The 15357-nt window shown below is 34.9% G+C and overlaps 2 protein-coding genes across 2 annotated transcripts; both read right to left on the bottom strand.

Moving 5' to 3' along the window:
- Positions 1-1998: 1998 nt before the first annotated feature.
- On the bottom strand, positions 1999-7044 carry LOC110708647 (pentatricopeptide repeat-containing protein At3g22470, mitochondrial-like). The gene is made up of 7 exons (XM_021886833.1): positions 6916-7044; positions 5931-5996; positions 5732-5806; positions 5525-5630; positions 5393-5439; positions 5168-5231; positions 1999-3861 (listed from the first exon to the last, which is right to left on the bottom strand). The coding sequence occupies exons 2-7, from the start codon at positions 5942-5944 to the stop codon at positions 2557-2559; spliced, it is 1611 nt and encodes a 536-aa protein (XP_021742525.1). The 5' UTR covers positions 5945-5996; positions 6916-7044; the 3' UTR covers positions 1999-2556.
- Positions 7045-9557: 2513 nt separating this feature from the next.
- On the bottom strand, positions 9558-13063 carry LOC110708646 (putative pentatricopeptide repeat-containing protein At1g12700, mitochondrial). The gene is made up of 2 exons (XM_021886832.1): positions 10943-13063; positions 9558-9905 (listed from the first exon to the last, which is right to left on the bottom strand). Exon 1 carries the CDS (start codon positions 12956-12958, stop codon positions 11045-11047), a length of 1914 nt encoding a protein of 637 aa, XP_021742524.1. The 5' UTR covers positions 12959-13063; the 3' UTR covers positions 9558-9905; positions 10943-11044.
- Positions 13064-15357: the final 2294 nt, after the last annotated feature.

The raw sequence follows: 15357 nt of genomic DNA, 5'->3' as shown, positions 1-15357 counted from the left end.
TATTTACTTTTATGAATTGGAGTCTGATTGCCAAATTGTTGTGAATCGGCTATCAAGAAACGCAACTCACCTCACTGACCTTGATTCTGTGCTGCGCGATGTGATGGCTCAAGTGGTGCACTACTCAAGCCTTCAATGGAATCATGTGAGACGAGAAGGCAACACTGTGGCACACAACCTTTGCAAAGTATATTCCTTTCAATGCTGAGCAAATTTGGGATCATTGTGTTCCAACTGATGTATCCCGCTATGTACTTATGGATGTTTTGGCTCTTTAATTGATTCTTTGCCCCCCTTCAAAAAAAAAAAAAAAAAAAAAAAAAAAAAACACTAACTGCAATCATCAATTCTTTAATACTACATAAACAAAGAGCTGAAAAAAAAGAAGAAAAAAACGCAGCATTAAACAAAAACCGATTGATAGAAAAAAAAAAATAGGGAAATTCTACATGGTGACCCTAAGTTTCGACCTAATCTATACGGTGACATACTAAACTTTTCTATTCTACGCTATGACACTAAGTTTTCGCTTATTCTACGCAGTGACCAAGTTAAGGTTTTAAGCTTCCTTCTAATCTCGTTTTCTTACTCAACAGCGAATCCTCGATTTTGACGCTTTGATCATCTCTAAACCTTCCCTCCAGCTCCTCCAATCACAATTCTCGGCGCCGCCATCACAACCTCCTTTTTACGAATTGAGTCTACAAAACCTTCATTCTCGAATCGAATAGCAGATAAACCCTAACTTATCTGCAATTGAAATCAAAGCGTGAAATTAAGCGCATTTGTCGATTTAAGCGTAAATTGAGGAGGAGAAACCCTAAATATTTGGGGATCAATTGAAGACAGAAGAGAGGAAGAGAATGAGATGAAATGGGAGTACGAGTACACAATTTCATCTTCATGGTTTGTATTGCCTTTTGACGACTGTCAAAGCCGCAATGTGTGTGAGTATCACGATGATACGCCCCGTGATCAGTTGATCGTTCTTGGACCTCACGGTAAATTTATGGAGCGCAGGGCTGCTAATGCTATCACACACACCCCAAACTCCGTCACAGATATGTATCCCTTTGCGGCTGAAGCCCTTGCCCGCCAAGAGACTGACAGGCTCACCTCGCTTTCCTTGGACTCCCTCTTATTTCCTACTGATACGGCTTTTAATTACCTTGTTTCAGTCAAGGATAACAAACATATCTCACTGTCAGATCTTCCAGGCAAGAACGTCATCGAAGCTGCAATGGACTTCTTAGTACAAATTGAAATAAAAAATCGAAGTGCAATTTTCTTAGTTGAAATCAAAGCTGCAATGGACTTTTTAATTGGTTTTCTTTCCTTTTAAATTAGTTTAATTGTAATTTTGATTAGAGTAGGGGTTAGGTTAGTAATTTCAATTAGAATGGTTAATAAAACATGCTTAGGGTCTAAATGGCTAGCTTAAAGGCTTAATTGTGCCACTGCGTAGAATAAACAAAAACTTAGTGCCATAGCGTAGAATGAAAAAGTTTGATATGTCACCGTATAGATTAGGTCGAAACTTAGGGCCACCATGTAGAATTTCCCAAAAAAAATAACAATCCAATCCGATCAAATAAACAAGCAACAATGAAATGCAAAAGTCAAACGGTAAATTAAAAAAAAAAGATCAAAATGCAGAAAATATAAGCAAAATTACCTGATGGAACACAGAGTATGTCAATAATCTTGCTGCACAGTGAGTGCATAAAACTAGCCTGGGCATTGGAGGCTTGGGACTGCGATTTTATCCCAGCTATCTGACATAGAAATAGTAGATGCATGTCACCGCCATTGGAATCACCAATCCATGGCTCAAAGAAGTACTAAAAACAAATCTTGCTGCTATAGATCGTAGTGCTAGTAACACACAATCACCTCCAAGCACCTAAGAGTCCAAGACAAATTCTAGCAGTTAACTATACTCTTCGATTCTGACAAATATGATTACTCATCATGGCTTAGATAGTAAGATGTAGCTAAGCTTGAGCTCTGGCTCCATTAATATTCAAAGGCTAATGCAGATACCAAGTAAACACACATAAAATATTAATACAATAGGTCAAGACACATCTGCTTCCATGAGCACCATTCAAGTAAAAGCAAGTCCAAAAAGAAGTAAAATCAAATGTTCCAAATCACAGATGTTAATACAATAATTGCATTGTATACAGCATGTGTGGTTACCCCTTCGCATAGTAAACAAAATTGCTGTTATCGATCTATGTCTAAGATATAGCTAAACAAATGCAACTCAGTGGCAGATGGCTAGCAAACACCGCAATTGGATACAAAATTTACAGGTTAATCCACATTTGCTTCATAGGTTCCAAATCACAGGAGTTAATGTGTTTGCCTACGATCAACAAAAAAAAGAAAAATAAACTATAACCAATTTACAATGATCACTCGTGATGTAAATGATTTCAAACCAATTTACAATGATCACTCATGATGTATATGTTTTCAGATCACTTTCACAGCTGATCATATATGCTTTAATCATTGCTCCTTCCACCTTTGCTCCTAATTATAGCTCACTCAGTTGTCAATAAACTCTTTCAGCAAATTCTTGTCTGCATCACCAATATTTGGATCAGTAAGTAAGTCCACAAATGATGATATAGTGTGATTATTAGCAGCAAACTCTTTGACTCTCATTAACCTGACAAGCTCTAATGCTCTCCTAATGTCCTTTCCATCAATGAATCCTCTAATAATTGTATTAAAGGTGCATTCATCTGGAAAGCATCCATTGTCCTCCATATTCTTCAGTAATTCATCGGCTTTTGCTAGCAACCCTTCTTTACAAAACCCTTTAATCATTATGTTATATGCACGCACATTAAGTAGCCCTTTAGTTGTGAGAAAGGAGAAGATGTCCACTGCTTCTGTAAGGCGATTAGCTTCACACAACCCATCTATTAGGATACGGTATGTAACAATATTAGGGACCACTCCAGTATTCTCCATTTGCTTCAATGTTGCGATTGCCTCATCTATTTGTCCATTCTTACACATGCCATCAAGCAATGAGCTCCAAGTGATTATATCTGGCTTTAGTCCATGAGCTTCCATTTCCTCGAAAAACTGGTGTGCAAGCTTGAGCTGATTGTCCTTGCACAAGGCATCTATAAGAGTGCTGTAGGTGATAACATCAGGGGATAATCCGTTACAATGCATTTCTTGGAGCAGACCAAGAGCTCTGTCTATATTTTTAGACTTGCAATAGCCATTGATTAAGCTGTTGTAAGTAACTACATCAGGTTTGCAACCATTTTCAACCATCAAATCCATAAGCTTTTCTGCCTCATCCATCTCACCACGTAAACAATATCCATCTAATAGAGCGCTGTAAGTGATGATATCAGGAACAAATCCTCTTTCAGTCATGTGAACAAAGATGTCCCTTGCTCCACCAACCTTGCCATCTTTACAATACATGTCAATCAACATGCTGTAGGTCTCAGTGGTAGGAGGTATGTTGTTCCCCAACATCTCAGTCAGCATTTCTTGGGCCTCTTTCTGTTGCCCCAAAGTGCACATACCTCGAATTAAGGTATTAAAGGTGACAACATCAGGGGAAATTCCCTTGACTTTCATCTCCTTGAAAAGGCGGAGAGCCTGAGGTAATAACTGGTCTTTACAGAGACTATCAATGATGGTGTTGTAAATGACAACATTAGGCATAGAATGGCCATAAGACTCCATATTTCTGAGGAGTTTGAGAGCACCGGCATTATCACCGGACCTACAGAGACCTTTGAAGATAGAGCCATAGGTGATTAATGTGGGTTGGTAGCCAAGCTTGAGAATTTTATCCAATAAAGGAACAGCTTTGTCCAACTGATGAGTATGAACGAAGCCGTTAATGAGGGTATTAAAGGTGACAATATCAGGTTGAAAACCAAGTTTAATAAAATTGGCGAGAACAGAGAACCCAAAATCAACAAAGTTCAAACGACAGTAGCAATTAGCAAGGATGGTAAGGGAGTAAATATTTGGACGAACACCTAACAAATGGAGCTGCCTAGAAAGAGAAATGACAGTGGAGAAAGGGGGGTGGGGTTTAATCTTACACATAGCACTCAATAAAATACAGAAATCAATGATTGAAGGAAGAGGGCGCATTGATTTCATATGATGGAAATGGGAAAGGGGAATTTCGACATTAATAAACCCTAATTTGGATTTTTGTCTAACAAATTTAAGGAACAATTTGGGGTCATCATCATCAACATTAAGATGAAAATGAAAACGTTTGGAACGATAAGAGTAAGATCGGGAATGAAATAGAAATAGAAATGGAAAAGGAGAAATAAATTGTCTGGACAGTTGAGCTCATAATAATCCAAACTATGATACAAAATGAGCGAAGTTCAAACTAATGCAGCAAGATAATACTTATCCTTCAACATTATTACGTTGTACATACACATCAGCATCTATCACATGCAGGCTTGCAAAAAGGACCATGGGCCTTTTTAGGTAGAATGATGATTAATATACCATAGTAAAAAGTGAATATTGTGACGGATTCCAGATAAGACTTAAGAAATTGTCTAAAACAAGAGGGTGTAAAAAGCTTAAGGAAATATATAAGTCCAACTATTCTTCTATTTTTGTCACCCAGTGACCCAGATAATATATAAATATCCAACCCTTACATATTTCATCTTCATAGAGTTGAGTGATTACATTCTAATGACCCACCCTAGGGTCTCCCAAATCCCAATCATGCTGAAATACTCCGGCTTTCCGGCAAGTGTGGCACCTAAGGGCACTATAGATTTTGATAGTATCCAGAAAATGTTTTCCATATTATTACAAGGAGAGCTCAAGGCCTCTCGAATTCCTTGATTATCAGAACACACTTATACTGGAAAAATCAATACCCCGTACATGATAATAATAGTTATTCTCTCTCCTTTGCTTTGATCTGTCTCTTTTTCATAATTATTCTTCTCTGAAATGTTGCTGGGACAGCTTAAATCATTACATATATATTCAACATAAGATGCACTGCAGCAAAGCACAATTCCACCCTAAAGCACCCATATCACCAAACCATATATTGAGCAAGCAATCATAGACACGGATGCAAGAAGCACTTAGAAAGCAGAAATTCAAGGCATCAAGTGCACCAACTTACCACCATAACGACGATCCTTGAATACATCTGAAAAACAAACATCTCCGGCTCGTCGCATGTGATCCTAATAGTGAAGAATATAATAAGTAGATCAGAAAAAAGCATGAACAATAGACAGTGGATAATGGGAAGGGGAAAATTTAACATAACAATCATGCACAAAACACAACTGCACAGCACAATGATTCCTTAATCCTATCTAGCTTAAAAAATTTTATCACTCACCTTAAGGTCTTGCCAAGAAACAGATGACGGCAGTCCAGTGACCATGACTGCACAAACACCAACATTAGAATTTCTTAGAGCAGTAAAATAACCAAAAAGATATCACTTGAGAAGCAAGAGTACAAGACTAACCTCTATAGTCAGTGTGCTTGGGTGCTCCACCCCTATAACTGCTGCCTCCATAACTGCTGTGACGGTCAGATGATAGGGATCCTCGACCACCATGAGCAAATTCCACCTAAAGAGTTGAGAACACCGTTGTAAGTGTTGCAACACTAAACAGACAAAAAACGGAAGCTCAGATAGACAGGCAGCAAAATAGGACCCAAGCATACTAACCCGCAAACGATGCCCGTCAAAATCATAACCATTACGGCCATACACAGCATCTTCAGCATCACGTTCATCTTCAAACTTAAAGAACATATAACAAAAAAAAAAAATGACAAACTGAGAAATAAGGGAAAGAAACTACAAGTTCATAACATTCACCCATCTAATCCCAGCTCACTCACTCCCAATCAAAATTTGACCTCACCTCAACAAAAGCATAACCAGGAGGCCGTGGTGGAATCTTCAGATCAATGTCAACGATTGGGCCATACTGCATCAGAGCGTAAACAAATAGTGAGTAGTCGCTTGTTTTACTTAGCTACCATAATTACATTTTTTACATCTCTGACCAAGAACAACTAAAGTAAATTCTAATTTCTGAGTTGGCCATACTAACATATTCTTTTGATTGCAACCAACACTGGTTTTAAACAGAATAATAACCCCCCGACACACACACACACACACACACACACACACACACACACAATAACACAAATTTGTCATTATTATTTATTTAAAATAAAATATAAAAACCCACATACAGGCGCTATATTTGTCTCCTATGTACATTTTTTCTTGAGCGAGAAGCACAATCCTAATTTCTTTTCTATATTGTTTTGGCCCATGTAGGATCATCATTCAACCATTCTTAATTGACACTTTTAACCGAGAGCATCACGAGACACTGTGAATGACTTATTACATAACAAATATTTTTTCCGAAATTGACATATATTAGAGTTGTACTCCCCACCATTGATTCTCGTGTATGTCTTGCACACTATACACATGTTGGTTTGAAAAGATTGATCATCAATATATTATTATCTATCGTTCAGCAACACAATATCACATAAGGACATACCAATAGCCTAAATATTTCTCATCTCTTCTGCCTTCGCTAATCCAAAAATAGGTGTGCCTAACTCAGCTACTACAATATATTCTGTCAATCTCAAACGGCTAGAATAAAGCCTCCGCAATCCAGTGAAATACAATGTCAAATAACTACTGCGGTTATCAATACATCATGACAGCATCAACAATAGCACATATAGAATATTCATTTCTAACTACACAATCTTAACCTTGGATATTTATTAATAAATTAGTAGAATATTAATAATTCATTTCAAGGACAATACTCATATTCAAGATGGGGCACATAAACTTGTGTAAAGGCCAACCTTGTAAAAGATATCCTCGACTTCTCTCTCGCGAATATCACCGGGAAGATTACCAACGTAAATAGTACGGTAAATTCGTCTCGTCATGTTTTTCTTCAACCCTTCACAAAGATTAAAACTTGACAAAAGCTGCACAGCAAAATATAGCCAACTATCAGAATTTCCAAGATTCTGTAAAAAAAATTCCCTCCAAAACAAGAAAACAATCTATTTTAACTAAAATTTAGACAAATCAAATTATTCACATGTTGAATTAGCTATCAAAATTTTAAATTCGAATACGCAAATTTTAATCCGAAAAGTTAAACAATCAAAACATTTCCTTTAGAACAATATTTCGAGCTCTTGTCAAAAACTATAGCAATTGCCTATAATCTACATACAACGGAGTAAGAATTAAGTGTAATAAATTGGATAATCTTCAATCTGATGAATCAATTAAACATCACAAAAATTCCCAAAATTGAGCTAATTACGATTAAAAAACAACAAGTAATATGACAATTCTAACTAAAAAAAATAAAACTTAAATTTTTTTTGAAAATGGACAAAAAAAAAAAACCTCACAGGAAAACAAGAATTCAACGTTAATTTAATAGAATAAGACGTCGATGTACCATCAAATTTCAAAAAATAAGGTAATTGACAATAAAAATCCCAAAATTAATTCGAATTACCACAAATCAATAATAATAATCCAAAACCTAGTTTTAATCAACCCAGCTAAGAAATCAAGCTATGCCAAAAAAACCAGAAAAAAAAAACGAAATTACCGAACTTAACTGCTAGTACGATGAACTAGTTAACTGAACAACTTATTAATTAAAGAATTATAAATTAAATTGAAATTTCGATGATTTAAGCACAATAAAATCAGAAGAAAACAATTATAGAAAAGAAAAAAACGAGAAGAAGACGCAACTTACCGTGAAATTTAGAAGTCTCTGGAAAGCAGTTATGAGAGGAGAGAGAAAATAGGGTTTTATAAGGGTGGAGATTGGATTCACTGCTTTTAACCTACGGTTTTATTGTGCGCCAGACGTTTGATCTTTTTGTTTATCCACGTAGCAGCATCTTAGGAGGGAATTGCTTTTATGTTGTTGTGTTTTTTTGGTTGGTTTTTTTTTTTATTTGATGATTTTTTGTTTATCCACGTGGCATCATCTTAGGAGGGAATTGCTTTATGTTGTTGTGTTTTTTTTTATTTGGCGATTTTGGAAAAGATTAAGGAAGGCATCAAATTCAAAATTAAATTTGTAATTTACAAAAAAATTAAAATAAATAAATAATGGAATGGGACATTTGGTATATGGGAAACTCAAAATTAAATTTTAATAATAAAAATACTCCTATTACGTATGGTATGTGGAAGTGAGAATTTGAGCATTTAAGAGTGAGATTTAGATTGAGAATTGATGGTAGAGGTTGATGCTTTATAAAATACGCATTCATTCTCATTATTAAGGATTTACAGGTGGCTTTGGCCTGTGTAGGTAATTAACTATTAGCTGATTGTATTAACTAGTTTGACAATATGTTTATATTAGCTAATTTGACTAACTGGTTGTAAATAGCTAATTGTATAAAAGTGTTTGGTAACTAGCTGTTTATTATTCGTTGTTTTAGTTTTTTTTTTCAAACCCAAAAAACTAATTAATTAATAGGTTAATTTTTAAATTACCACCCAAAAATATAACCATTTTTGAATTAACCATCCATTTAATTTTTTATTTTAAATTACCACCCCTTAAATTAAATAAATGCTCAGATTACCATCCATTAAAAAAATCCGGTGAATTTCCCATATGTAGGCCCCACCTAACACTTATTTTGACTCTTTTGATTAATTTTCTTCCCTGATTTTTCTCTTTAAAAACGCTCTCTAAACTTTAATTCCCATTTCCTTAACCAAATTCTCCCAAATTTCAAAGAGAAAAATGTGAATTAAAGTAGGAGAGCGTTTTTAAAGAGAAAAATCGAGGAAAAAAATCAGTCAAAAGGGTTAAAATAAGCATTGGGTGGGCCCATAGACGGAAAATTCACCGGATTTTTGAAATGGGTGGTAATCTGAGCATTTATTTAATTTGAAGGGTGGTAATTTAATATAAAAAATTAAACGGATGGTTAGTTGAAAAATGGTTACATTTTTGGATGGTAATTTAAAAAATTTCCTATTTAATAAGCTCATTTCAAATAGTTTTTATAAAGAGTTTTTTCTAACAGAGCTTTTTAAGCCAAAATAGCTCTTTTAATAAGTTATTTACCAAACATTTAAATTTGTTTTAAAAATGGTCAAACTTCTAATTGTGCTCAATAAGCTAAAAGCTATTTACCAAACAAGACATTGACTAGCTGATTGTATTAGTTGGATTGATTAGCTAATTGTATAAGATTGTTTGATTAATAATTTTTAGCTAATACGTGTTTGAGTGTGTAAAATTACCAATAAGGACATTAACATATATTAGTGTTAGAGAATTAGTGATAGTCAAAATTACATAAAGAGTATTTAAATTTTAAACACTTATACGAAGTATTTGAGAGTTAGTTGATTGAAAAGGTTATATAGTTGATTTAAAAGAAAAGAGCTATTTGGGCAGATTTAGAAGAAAAGAGCTATTTGCCACAACCCACAAGATACTTTACTGTAATATATTGGTAGTATTTTCGATGTTTACTGAATGTTATAACTTGAGCAGCCTTATTTAACATATTGTTGGGTTGGTCCGTTGGTTTGGTTTGGTTCAGCCTCACACTCGAATCGACCAAAACACTACTTCTTTGTAGTAGCCGAGGTTGTACAATCTAGTAAATGAAATTGTTTTTCCAACCAAGTATAAACATTGTTTCCTAATCTGAACACTTCAGATGACTAAAAGTAGTGCAGTTTGATTAGTTACTAACTCAGCTACCATGTCGAAATCCAGTCTCATTGTTTCTTTCTTCCTCTCAAAACCAGTTGTGCTCATGACCTTGCACCTCTTACAAATCTACATAACAAAGGAGAATGAGAACATGACTCAAAATTTAATATTTAGTACTGCAAAACAGAAAATCTATGCTGTAAACCAAAACAGAAATGAGAAAAAATCAGTCCAAATTAGCATGCTATACAAATACAACTCAGTAGGAAAGCCTAGTAAAATATACTGGAAAAAAAAAAATCAGAAGCCCCAATCACATTCTAATTTGCAAATTAACAAACTAAAATCTGCAAACAAGTCAAGTCTGCGAACAAGCATATCACAATTCTGCAGACTTTGCTATATAGTCTATTAGAGCTCCAATTAGATTGGGCAACGTTCTTATAAATCGGGCTGTATCTTTTATATTGCTGCTTAACCAGCTTAAACTGATCTCTAAACCTGAGGGTTATTTTTTACCCCTTTTGCTTCTTTTCTTCTTTTTTTCAGAATGGGAAAAAGAAAAGAAAATAACAGAAGAAGACCATGTCAAAATGATATAATCTTGAAATTATAACTATGCTATGTGATCAAAACATGAAATTTGTACAGCAAGTTCCTAGTGCCCTGAAGAAGTAAAATCTTTAATGAGACAGTGACTTCAATGGGTACTTATTCTGCAGAGAGCTGAAACACACCTAGGGACATAGTATTAACACATCTCAAATGAATGGATTAAACTAAAGTACAAGTAGATTCTTGTGTGCTGCAATAATTTGTCCTTAGCAAAGTTGACACGATTGGTGTTATTGACCTTAAATGCCCTGTGCTTGAACCTAGCATCTTCCATGGTTGTATCGTGGCTTAGATAGTAAGATATAGCTAAACTTGAGCTCTGGCTCCATTGATATTCAAAGAATAATAAGAAAACAAATGCAACTCGCTGGAAGATACCAAGTAAACACACGCAAATTAATACAATAGGCCAATCCACATCTGCTTCCATGAGCACTTTTCAAGTAAAAGCAAGCCCAAAAAGAAGTAAAATCAAAGGTTCCAAATCACAGGTGTAAATGCTTTTTCCTACAATCAATCAAAAGTTACACATTAAATATTTGACTTACTGATTCACAAGTCATTCACAATATCTGTGTACACATCTCTATCACAGCTGATCATATATGTTTTAGTCATTGCTCCTTTCACTTTTCCTAATAATCGCTCGCTCAGTTTTCTAAAAACTTTTTCAGCAATTCCCTGTCTTCATCACCAATATTTGGATCACTGAGTAAGCTCACAAATGACAATATAGTGTGATTATCAGCAGCAAACTCTTTGTTTCTCATTAAGCTGACAAGCTCTAAAGCTCTCCTAACATCCTTTCCATCTATAAATCCTCTAATAATTGTATTGAAGGTACAATCATTTGGAAAACATCCATTGTCCTCCATATTCTTCAACAGTTCATCAGCTTTAACGAGCAACCCTTCTTTACAAAACCCTTTAATCATTATGGTGTTAGCACGCACATCATGCAGCCCTTTAGTTGTAAGAACGGAGAAGATGTCCACTGCTTCTCTAAGGCGTTTAGCATCACACAAACCATCCATTAGGATATTGTATGTAACAATATTAGGGACCACTCCAGTATTCTCCATTTGCTTCATTATTGTAATTGCCTCGTCAATTTGTCCATTCTTACACATGCCGTCAAGCAATGAGCTCCAAGTGATGACATTTGGCTTTAGTCCACGAGCTTCCATTTCCTCGAAAAACTGGTGTGCAAGCTTGAGCTGATTGTCCTTGCACAAGGCATCTATAAGAGTGCTGTAGGTGATAACATCAGAGGATAATCCGTTGCAATGCATTTCTTGGAGCAGACCAAGAGCTCTGTCTATATTTTTAGACTTGCAATAGCCATTGATTAAGCTGTTGTAAGTAACTACATTAGGTTTACAACCATTTTCAACCATCAAATCCATAAGCTTTTCTGCCGCATCCATCTCACCCCGTAAACAATATCCGTCTAACAGAGCGCTGTAAGTGATGATATCAGGAACCAATCCTCTCTTAGTCATGTATTCAAAAATGCCCTTTGCTTGACCAACCTTGCCATCTTTACAATAAATATCAATAAATATGTTGTAGGTCTGTATGTCAGGAGTTATGTTATTCCTTAACATCTCAGTCAGCATATCTTGAGCCTCTTTCTGTTGTCCCAAAGTGCACATACCTCGAATTAAGGTATTAAAGGTGACAACATCAGGGGAAATTCCCTTGACTTTCATCTCCTTGAAAAGGCGGAGAGCCTGAGGTAATAACTGGTCTTTACAGAGACTATCAATGATGGTGTTGTAAATGACAACATTAGGCATAGAATGGCCATAAGACTCCATATTTCTGAGGAGTTTGAGAGCACCGGCATTATCACCGGACCTACAGAGACCTTTGAAGATAGAGCCATAGGTGATTAATGTGGGTTGGTAGCCAAGCTTGAGAATTTTATCCAATAAAGGAACAGCTTTGTCCAACTGATGAGTATGAACGAAGCCGTTAATGAGGGTATTAAAGGTGACAATACTAGGCTGAAAACCAAGTTTAATAATGTTGGCGAGCACAGAGAACCCAAAACCAACAAAGTTCAAAAGACAGTAGCAATTAGCAAGGATGGTAAGGGAGTAATCATTTGGGCGAACACCTAACAAATGGAGTTGTCTATAAAGAGAAATGACAGTGGAGAAAGGGGGGTGGGGTTTAATCTTGGACATGGCACTCAATAACATACAGAAATCAATTATAGAAGGAAGAGGTCGCATCGATATCATATGGTGGAAATGGGAAAGGGGGATTTCAACATTAGTAAACCCTAATTTGGATTGTTGTCTAACAAATTTCAGAAACAATTTGGGGTCATCATCAACATCAGCATCAACATGAAAATCAAAATGTTTGGAACGATAAGAGTAAAATCGGGAATGAAATAGCAATGGAAGAGGAGAAATCAGAAAAGAAAGTGGTGAAAAATTGAAAGACGAAGTGCAGGAAGAAAGAGGGAAAAAAGGAGGAAGATTACCTAAAAATGGCGAAGAAGAAGAAGAAGATGCAGAACCAAGCAAACGTAGAGCTTTGCTCCTTATCATCGTCTCCACTCAGTTTTCACATCTCAGACAAATACCTGCTACTCTGCTAGTGTTGGCTACTAGGGTGAACATGGTCTGGTTTGGTGCGGTTTGAGTATAAACCAAACTAAGCCGCAAAATACGGTTTGGTCAATTTTCCAAACCAAATCATATTAATATTGAAACTAAACTAAACCATAATAATGCGGTTTGGTTTGCGGTTTACGATAAAACGACATTTTTTCCTTAAAAATTGTCAAATATTAATAAATTTATAATAAAGTTTAAATAATTAGTCCAAACGGATTAAATTATACTACAAAGTTTTAATAAAAATAACAACCAACTAATCAAGTGCTAACACAATAACACATAATAAAAATAATACATAACAAATTAATAGTGGAAAAAAATATAATACATTTGTCCAAAAAAAAAAAAATATTCATACTACATTATAGTTTTTAATAATTGGCAGCAACTTAACAACATCAGGGGCTACATTATGCGATATCAATGATTGCCGGAGCTAAACTGATCTTGGAGTATAGTAGTATACAGAATTACTGACCGTCTTCTAATGATTTTTCATTTTTTTATTTTTTTTTCTTTTTTAAAATATATAATAACTATTTTAATTTTTATAAATATTATATAAATATTAAAATGTGGTTTACTGGTTTACGGTTTGGTTTGGTTTATAATTTTTGAAAAATCAAACCAAACTGCAAACCGTATTTCCCAAAAAATCGAAACCAAACCGTATTTTTCCAAACCGTAAACCAAACCAAACCGCTAAAATGCGGTTTGGTCTGGTTTGATTACGGTCCAAACCAAACTCTGTACAACCCTATTGGCTACTGCGAAAAGATGGTCATGAACTTTTTTTTTTTAATTACGAAAAGATGGTCATGAACTTTTTTTTTTTTAATTACGAAAAGATGGTCATGATTTTTTTTTTTAGGAAAAATTGACATGAACTTAACTACTCTAATTCAATAATAATACAAGTAAACCATATGGCTGATGGTATAGTGGTGATTGGTACTACATTTGATAGGGAGGACCTGTATTCAATCCCCCCGCAACAACAATTGCCTAACCATCGAAAATTAGGAGTTGAACTGAAAATAAACATATGAGAACAGACCCTTAATAGTGCCCTTTGGGGTAAGATTGAAATGGTGAATACATATGGACTTTCCTTACCCTGCCTTAGAGGGATAACTTGGATTACTATTAAGTTGTTGAATGATTAATAACAGTGATATCTGGTTTTGTATATTCCTTAATATGAATGAGCCAAGGATTATTTCACTTTAAGTAGGTTGCAGTTAGGATTGTATATTTTTTTCACAAAACAGTCTTATGACTTATACCTGAGTTAAGCATAAAAGAAGGACTTGACATTTACAATTTTTCACTTTTAAGGACCTTGCACTTTTTTTTTCACCTTTAAAGACTGGAGGTTAAAACTCAGGCCACTTAACTCACCTTTAACCCACCTAAGCATCATTTAAATGTTAGTAGTCCCTTGGTTAGCAAATGTTAGGTACTTTGTTAATAGAATTAATTTTTATTACTAGTACTAAAAACACTAAACCAATTTCAACAATTAAAATTAAATATTTCTTCCAGGCAGCGATCGATGGCGGATCTCTTGACTGACCGTGCCCTTGTTCACCAAACAACATATCTCCAACCCAACCCAACCCAACATAGTGCACGAAACCCACAAATTGTTATGCAATCCTCTAATATTCTTTCTCGTCTTGTAAATATTGTTGTTTCCATGTTCAATATTGTTATTATAAATTTAGTCGGAAAACACTTATTGCCGCCCAAAACACCACCCATTAAAATTATCAACTAATATATCCACACCTTTGTGACCTTAATATCTTTCCCTGCATGCATCAATTATAATTCAAAATCAAGCACAAATATTTAGATCAAATTGGGGAAAGCTATAAATACACCAAATCCACTCAAAAGTTTTCTAAAATCAAATTACGCACAATAAAATTTTAAGCTTATGAAATTCTCAATCTCTATCTGCACCGTCAAGGATTCTTCACATACTCAAACTCGGGAACTTTATTTATTCCCTATTTCTTGTTTTTTTTTTTTTTTTTTTTTTTTTTTTTTTTTTTTTTTTTTTTTTTTGGGTGTTGTTTGAGAGTTTAATTAATTGTAGCGCTATATTCGAAAAATTTCTACCTTATTTTCTCTTTTGATTTCTCAAATAGTAATTGAGTAAAATAACTAAAGATTTGAGAATGGTGAATGGAGTAATAGGAGTCGGTGAAGGGGAACGTTGCACGGAAGAAATGGAGGGGCAATTAAAGCTCGGGAGTTTAATTTTCAGAATAAAAATTATGCAATGTCATCATTAAAATATGTAGGCAAGGGCCCACATT

This window comes from Chenopodium quinoa, unplaced genomic scaffold (assembly GCF_001683475.1).
Source record: "Chenopodium quinoa cultivar QQ74 unplaced genomic scaffold, ASM168347v1, whole genome shotgun sequence".
NCBI lineage: Eukaryota > Viridiplantae > Streptophyta > Magnoliopsida > Caryophyllales > Amaranthaceae > Chenopodium > Chenopodium quinoa.
This window is presented reverse-complemented; position numbering and strand designations above follow the sequence as displayed.

What these genes read in the sequence shown, in the direction of transcription:
- LOC110708646 (XM_021886832.1), bottom strand. Translation starts at nt 12,958, where the DNA reads ATGATAAGGAGCAAAGCTCTACGTTTGCTTGGTTCTGCATCTTCTTCT.
- LOC110708647 (XM_021886833.1), bottom strand. An exon ending in TTGACGGGCATCGTTTGCGG is followed by an intron (nt 5,631 to 5,731) that starts GTTAGTATGCTT and finishes TCAACTCTTTAG; the next exon opens with GTGGAATTTGCTCATGGTGG. An exon ending in CAAGCACACTGACTATAGAG is followed by an intron (nt 5,440 to 5,524) that starts GTTAGTCTTGTA and finishes GTGTTTGTGCAG; the next exon opens with TCATGGTCACTGGACTGCCG.